We start from the raw sequence: 8092 nt of genomic DNA, 5'->3' as shown, positions 1-8092 counted from the left end.
ATCACTTCCTGTTGGGTTTGGAGGAGAAACAGGAACCAGATCAGAACCTTTCAGAACCCGGAAACTAAAACAGCTGAAACGGATGAATCCTCCAGTATTCTGCATCAGAACCCAGAAGGTTCTAATTTCCCAGCCTGGTGGACCCGGTTCCTGCTGGTAGAACAGAACCGACCCGGCAGAGACAGCTGGGTCAGGTCCTTAGGTCGTTCAGAAAGCTTCCTGTTCTGCAGAACCAAACGGTGGACGATCAGAACCGGACCTGGAAGGAGTAAAGCTGCAGACGGGGGACTGGTCCCATCCAGCGGACCGGACCGTAATGTTGGATCAGAGGAGGACTACTGGGTCACAGAACCAATGGGTGTTCACTCAGTTCCTCCCAGTCCGGTTCTGGTTCTGCTGGGGTTCTGTTGAACCTTTTCTGAAGGCGGGTTCTGTTTTTAAACGGACCTCTGATGTTTGAGTCGGATCATCAGAACCGCATCAGCAGGAAACTTTCCGTCTGGGTTGAACATCTTTAGCTGCCGGCGGTCAGAACTGAACCTTCCTGGTTCTGCAGGTCGACCCGTTAAGTTCGTGACTCTTTCAGATTTTTCTTTATTTTGTTACTTTTTGCTCCGTCGATCAAACCCAGAAAAGGAAAGAAAAAACTTAACTGGTTGATTTTAGTTTTATGTTCATTAAAAAAACAAAACCGAAGTTTAATAGAAAACTAATCACCATGGCAACGGGGTTTCCCTGAAGCATCAGCGTTTCACGAGGAAGGTTTCAGAGACACTCAAAGTTTTTATTTTTAAAGAAACTTGTTCTTTAATTTTAAACTTTTTTTTATTAAACATCAAATTTAATTCTTCATTTTATTATTTAATGAGCAGATTAATGTTTATTCCTCCAGTAGAAGTTTAAATCCTGCTGTTAGAGTTAGAGGATCAACTTCAGATTTTTACTCCAGTAAAAGTCTAAAAGTACAAATTTTAAAACTAATTAAAGAATAAAAGTAAAAATAAAGCAGGATAAACTGTTAATGCCAGAAGTTTTACTGCTCTACTTTATTAAAGGAACATTTTTCTAATGTTTTAGATGAAAACTTCCTTAGACTTTGTGACCTTTAGTTATGAAACTAAGAAAACATTTAACATTGCTTCATTTGAAAAAACTCTTTATTTTGGTTTGTGGTGAGCAACAGGCTGGGGCAGCACCGAGTCCAACCACAGAGACATTGATTGTCTGGATGAAACTAATTATTTTCATGATTTTTATATATTTTTTAGAGACCAAGAGGCCAGAATGAAAATGAGCTTAAATGAAATAAAACTGAGTTTATTTTTAAATGTGAGGAATAGAAGAAAAAAGTATAGATGGGCAACATTTCTACTGAAGGAAGTATTTTACTTTGTTATTTGACGCCTCTGTTAATAATATATTTAATATTTGAATCATGTTTTACATAGATTAAAAATATTAAAATCTCTTATCATATTTTAATCATTTTATTTCAGTTGTTCCTCTGAACGGTGACCTTTATTTAAAGAGCAGCGGAAATAAAGCTGTGAAACCGGCTTAGAAAACGATCATGTTTCACAACAAACAGTAAAGAAACAGGGCAGGCTAAACGCTAGCAGCTAGCGCTAGCATTTAGTTAGCAGGCGACTGAGAGCCTGAAGGTGAACAGAGACGTTCCAGCACTGCTGCTAACCGTTGTTTCCAAATCAATTAATCTGTTGATTATTTTTGATTAATAATCAGATAAAGTTCCTTAAAGGCAAAACCAAACCAGGTGAAAATAAAATGTTTCCGCTTGAGGAGTTCTGGATAAATCCGACGGACGGATCAAAAATTATTTTTTTTTTAATCTTAAATGCAAAATATTACAATTCAATTTTAAGTTTATTTCTATTACAGTTCACCAGATCATCCAGTCACATTGATTCAAAGTAGAGATTGATCTAACAGATTCTGCAGAGTGGGAGAATAAAGATGGAATGATGAAAATGGGTCCCTATGTCCTCCAGCAGTCTAAGCCTATAGCAGCAGATCTATAGAGATAGAATGAAGCAGAGAAATGGAAATGAAGGATATTAATTCCAATCTTTGTATACGGTAATTATAGTTCTAAGTGGGTCACTCTGTCTGCTAAAGGCCTGTTTTACAATCTCTATACTCCAGTTAGTCATTAATTGGTTACTAATTTAGTTTACTAATTTACTGAGATGCTGCTTAGAAGTTTCCAGAAGTTCTAAATGGTTCTGCTGGTTCTGCGTTTCCAGGAGGAGGCATGCGGGGATCCTTCCCAGTCTGGAGGACCTGCTCTTCTACACGGTGGCTGAAGGTCAGGAGAAAATCCCTGCTCACAAGTTCATGACGGTAAGTTCTTCACACGCCGCGGAACCGTCCGGTCCGGTCCGGTCCGGTTCTGGTTGGTGGAGCTTTTTCCCGTCTGGTTCCAGGCGCTGAAAGCCACCGGGCTGCGGAGCGGAGACCCCCGCCTGAAGGAGTGCATGGAGATGCTGAAGGAGTCGCTGAAGAAGACGCCCGACGGCGTCACGCTGGACCGCCACCTGTTCAAGAAGTAAGGCTCGCCGGGTCGCTCCGGTCCGACCAACCTCGCCTCTGTTTTGGTTTCATCCAAGTTTGTCGGACTCGAGAGGCGCTGAGCCGGTCGGCAAACTTCTGCTGCAGCTGCATGCCGTCCGGCCGTCTCAGCATGCTGTCTGTGGTTCTGTCCATCAGGTGTGTCCAGAGCAACATTGTCCTCCTCACTCAGGCCTTCCGCAAGAAGTTCGTCATCCCCGACTTCCAGGCCTTCACCTCCCATATTGACCAGCTTTATGAGAAAGCCAAAAAACTCTCCGGAGGACAGGTGTGTCCAAAGATCCGTGACGTTTTTTTGCTTCTGATCTGTCATGTCTCTGCTTTCTTTTCTGCATCCGGGTTCATCGTCATCCTGCCGGTTCTGGTTCCGGGTTCAGGTCTGGGTTTGGGTTAGCTGCTCTGCTTTAGAGGTAAAGTTTCTCAGCAGCTCAGAGCTGCTTCCTGCTCCTCTGGTTCTGCAAACAGAACCGGCCGCTACAGGAGATACGGATCCCGCTGGTTCTGATCCGGTTTCAGCCTGAGTAGAACCGCAACCTTCACTTTCTAAGCTGAAGCCAAACCGGCAGCTTGGTCAGGATGGACTCTGTGCTCCCTGACGGCGCCGGCAGACCCGACGTCTGGGTTCTGGAAGGACTAACCTCCGACCCGTCTGAGGAGAAGCTGCTGATCCTTCAGGAGGTTCGGCCCAACAGCAGGAAGCTCGGAGAAGAACCAAGATGGCTGCAGAGATGTAGGAGCATGAAGCACGGTGGTGGAGGTGTGATGGTTTGGATTTGCTCTGCAGCGTTACTTGGGTCCAAACTGGGTCCTGATCAGAACCAGGATCTCAGACTCTGCAGCGGATCAGAACAGCTGATGAAGGGAAGGATCCAGGGTTCTAGTCCAAGTCCAGACCTGACCGGACCAGACCGGTCCTCAGTGAGCAGCAGAGCTGGTGGTTCATGGGTTCTACTTGGTGTTTCCTGGATAGAAGCGTCTCAGACTGTGTAGTTCTGGTCCTGGGGGACGTGGCGCCCCCCCGGGGCCCCGGGCCCCAGTTTCCTCCTCCTCACTGCTGCTCTGCCTCTGTTCCAGGTAGCAGACTACATTCCTCAGCTGGCCAAGTTCAGCCCGGACCTGTGGGCCGTGTCTCTGTGCACCGTGGACGGACAGAGGTGAGATTTTCTCAGCAGAACTCCACATTCTGCCACAACGTCTCACATTCCAGCCGCTCTGACCCCGCTCAGCCGCTCTGACCCCGCTCAGCCACCGTAGGACCCAGACGGTCCTGCTGGGCAAAGTCCCGCAGCGCCCTGAGACGGCTCAGGACAGGCTGTCCCCGTGTGGAGACATTGGACTCCATGTGTGAGTCCCTGAGGCTGAGCGGAAGGCGATTAGTCGCCTTTGGTTAAAGTTTGACGGAGGTGTGGTCCTGCAGCCGCTCTCTGATTGGCTCAGACGATGTGTGTGGAAAAACATAAAGATAAAGCTGCTTTGTTATGATCTGTCAGCGGGGCCAGTTGCTCCGTTCTTACGCCCCCTACAGGACACTGTGGTAAAGATGGATGTCCGTTAACTTTCTTTGATTAAATCTGCACATATGGAATAAATTCAACACAAATTTAAATTAAAATATAAGAATTTATTAACAAAAGTGATTGAACTTCAATATGGCTGCCGCTGGGCAAAGAGAAAGGAGGCGGGTCCTTATGTATGGATGCTCTGCAGGGTCCAGGATGTTGGAAGGCAGAAGGTCTCAGCTGATGTTTTGATTTCTTCTCCTTGTTCTCTGTTTTCTCATCAGGCACACGGTGGGCGACACCAAGGTCCCCTTCTGCCTGCAGTCCTGCGTGAAGCCCCTGAAGTACGCCGTGGCCGTCCATGACCACAGCACGGAGTACGTGCACAGCTTCATCGGGAAGGAGCCCAGCGGCCTGCGCTTCAACAAGCTCTTCCTTGATGAAGACGGTGAGGCTCCGTGGGGACGGCGCTGGCCGGGCGCGGCGGTTCTCCCTGCAGGGCCCGTCATCAGGGCGGTTCTCCCTGCAGGGACCGGCTTCTTTCAGAAGCAGTGGGTTCTACGTTCTGATTAAACCCGAATGATCCTCTAACTGAAGGCCCGGCGTTTCCAAACACCAGAACCAGACTAAGATCTGGCGCTTTTTGTAAGAAAACCACTGATGCAAAAGGAAGCAGTGAAAATTTTTTCCACCACCTAGAAGCCATCGGCTGCAAAATGAAGAATGTTGTAAACTCTGCATGTCGACGTCTTCCCGCTCAACTATTAAAATGTTAAATCAGCTGTGAAGTCGACGGCGTTTGCCTCGTTGTTTGAAAAAGTGATTCCATATGAGAGAAACAGGAAGAGATGGAAATCACAGACGATATTTATATTTAAACGTGTTTAGATGCTGTAATACCTGTGATGTGATGGTCAGAGGTTTTACAGACGTTCTCTAAACTTGTTGAACTCGCAAAGCTTGATTTATAAGTTTTTGTGCTTCTTTAAAATTCCCAACAGGTAAAGATCAGTGCAGATGCTCTGATTAATAGCGCAATCTTTCCAATAAAGATGCGTTTGGCTCTTGGTTCAGAAGGATCCAAAATAGACTCACTTCAGATCTCAGTTGTTCTTTAATGTGACCATGCAATCAGCAAACTTTCTTTCCTCTTGATCAAGACGCTTTAATTTCCAAAATCAAAACAAACTTAGACTTTCTTACCGCAACATGACGTGACGGGCAGATCATATCGGCTCATTTCGTTCCTTTTTGCCAGTCAAAAAAAAACAACAATAATCAAAAGCGGTTAAAAACTGTATGGCTGCGCTGACTGAACCCAAAAGCTCACCCGGCCCCAATAGCCGACTCCAATATAATCCAGGTGCTGCAGTCACCTGTCCATAATGAGGGGGCGGAGCCCAGAAACAGCATAAATTATGAATGGCAGCAAAACACAACTAAACAAAACCAGACAAAAATAGTAAACTAGAAATAAATATTCAATCATAAATCAAGCATTTGGCTCCAACACTGATGATACTCTCATTTTAGGACGGTTGATTTAATAATTTAAGGTTAATTTCTTTTTTCATTCTGCATTTTTTTTTCTTCCCTTTTTAATTTTCCCGTAATTTTCTTTTGTTTGTTTTTTGCTTTATTTCCTGTTTGGTTGATCTAATTCTAATCTATCTAGATCTAAGGTCTAATTCTGACACTGAAAGTCATAAAGTGGGAGAATTATTAGTGAAAAGCTTTGAGCTGTTAAAATAAAATGTTTAAAATTTGAAACCAAATTTTTAAATGAGTACATTGGTGCAATTTTATGCTCTCTATTGTTTTTGAAGGTAATTTAAAATTATCGTTATATATCTATGGTTTAAAGGTGTAAACTGGCTGTTAGGGTCAGAAACTGTCTTTTGTTTTTCTTCTCTAAAGGTTGAAATGTTTGTTTCTTTGAGGCGTTTCCTGTTAAACCAGCTAAGTTATCCCGTTTCCCTGCAGATAAACCCCACAACCCCATGGTGAACGCCGGCGCCATCGTTTGCACGTCCCTCATCAAGGTAAAAGCAGCTCCGCTTTCCTCTCTTCTCAGCTGTTTCTCTTAAGAATCTCTGAGCTGCGCCATGTTGATCGGCGGCACCGACGCTAGACGGACATCAGGGAGGGTTAGCCTACCCCCCCCCCCCTCTGATCCAGATGTTCAGTCTCTGCTTTCTAACCAATCAGATGCCGTTTCCACCTGATGAACATGTTTGTTCTGCTGGAGCTGATTTCCGCTCTGATGACTTTGAATCCAGGCGGCATCAGGTTGACCGTGGCGGCGTTAAAGCTGTCGGGTCGAGATGTTCTGATGTTCAGGCAGAGCAGAGGAATCCTCCTCAGGCTGCCGGAGAACAAAACCGGTTCAAACTAGATATTCCAGTTCTCCTGGTGTGACGGGTCACCGCCTGCTTTCTGCTGATTTATGGGCCTGAAGCGGAGAAACGCTCCAAACGGACCGAGATGCAAGTTCTGGTTCAGGGAAACCAGCTGAGAACCCAAATAGATTCTTCTGGGCCTCACATCCGCTCATTCTGGTTGATGGTTGGAACAAACTCACGCAGCGCCACGGCCAGTCTCTGGGAAACACTCACGGGTGAACTGTGGGTCGTCCGACGTTGGGTGAGGGGTTGTAGACGGCAAACAAGCTCATCAAACCGACACGCAGATGCCCACAATCCTAGCTACTTCCTGATTGTCCCTCTTGCGTTGTGGCGTGGAATAACATAGTGCAGACAGCCCTTAAAAGTTAGGCATAAATCAAAAATATCTGCATCATACCTGCAACAAGCTAACTGCGACACACGGCTGCGGGAGGATAACCAGCCCTTTACAGCGGCGGCGTAGAGGGCAGCGGCGCCGATCCAAACAGGAAGTTCTTAAGAAGCTTCCTAGTTTTACAGCCCTGTTCAGAAAACCTTCATTTTGTTTCTATGGATGGAGCTTTATTCCTTTAGAACCGGCTGATCGACCCGGTGGCTCTGGAGCGAGCTCCTTTACTGCTTCATGGCGGCCATATTGGTTAAAGTTCTAAGAAAAAGTTTCTTCCTCTAATGTAGAAAAACCTTCCACCAGCTAAAGGCCTGTAAGTCGGGGAAACACTGTGATTATGTTCAATCGTTGCTCACAGCTGCAGCTCAAACTATACGACAAAACGACAGCGATTAAAAGTTCTCAGCTCACGATGTTTGTTGTCACACTGTGCAATCCGACGCTCTGATGTGATCTACCTGCTTACGTCAAAAAAACCATGGCCTGCTCCCTGCAGACAGATGGCGCTGGTCAGGCTCGTAGCTCTTGAAGAAGAAGAACTCTGTTGTTTGCACATGTGCAGTGCGCTAGGTTCTGGTAAATCAGGTCCTAGCTCTGCATCAACAGCAGAGTTTGTCCACAAACTCCTGGCAAAGGCCGACTGATGTTCTCCCGACCTTTAGTTCCTGTTCGGGAGATGGTCTGATTGCCCCTCTTTCTCCCCTGTTCACTACATGACGCGCCATCAGGCTGAGTCGGCCCAATCCAAAACATTTGCGCACGACCTGAGAATCGGCCCAAAAAAAGGGAAAAAATAGTTCATTGTACGCCTGGATTTATAGAGAAGATCTGCTGTCATCTAAACATTCTCAAGCGTTGTCATTCCTGTAGATCCCAGAGTTTCGGCATCTTTGTTGAGACTAAATTTGGGTAAAACAAACAGATAATAAGATAATAAAAATGATCTCTTAGAAATCGGTATTTAGAAGAATAATTTGTCTTGATTTACTTTATTAAGTAAAATGATGTAGTAGAGAAATCAAACTTCTGATTTCCTCCAACTTGCACCTCAACTTCCAAAATGGCTGCCATCTGTAAAACAAACAGATCCTTTAACCTGGAACAGGAGCTGAATATAAACTCGTAGCCGATTGGATAAAAGGAGAACACCGCGTCGGCAAATAACCCGTAATATGTAGCCAACATTTGGAAGAAGAATGTTTTCAAGATGA

The 8092-nt window shown here is 45.4% G+C and overlaps 1 protein-coding gene across 4 annotated transcripts in view; it reads left to right on the top strand.

Moving 5' to 3' along the window:
• Positions 1-8092, top strand: part of LOC107103241 (glutaminase kidney isoform, mitochondrial-like) — a 37638-nt gene that overhangs the window by 4784 nt on the left and 24762 nt on the right. For 3 of the 4 annotated variants that reach the window (XM_015402816.1, XM_015402818.1, XM_015402817.1), the window contains exons 2-7: positions 2265-2361; positions 2445-2566; positions 2728-2857; positions 3664-3743; positions 4373-4536; positions 6072-6130. In XM_015402816.1, the coding sequence (XP_015258302.1) occupies positions 2265-2361; positions 2445-2566; positions 2728-2857; positions 3664-3743; positions 4373-4536; positions 6072-6130 (652 nt within the window). Of the gene's footprint in view, positions 1-2264; positions 2362-2444; positions 2567-2727; positions 2858-3663; positions 3744-4372; positions 4537-6071; positions 6131-8092 lie in introns of those variants that run through there. The other variant, XM_015402819.1, reaches the window with a different exon arrangement.

The sequence above is a fragment of the Cyprinodon variegatus genome, unplaced genomic scaffold (assembly GCF_000732505.1).
Source record: "Cyprinodon variegatus isolate N-32 unplaced genomic scaffold, C_variegatus-1.0 Scaffold1402, whole genome shotgun sequence".
Classification (NCBI taxonomy): domain Eukaryota; kingdom Metazoa; phylum Chordata; class Actinopteri; order Cyprinodontiformes; family Cyprinodontidae; genus Cyprinodon; species Cyprinodon variegatus.
Note: the sequence above shows the minus strand (reverse complement) of the source record. Positions and strands in the feature narration are given on the sequence as shown.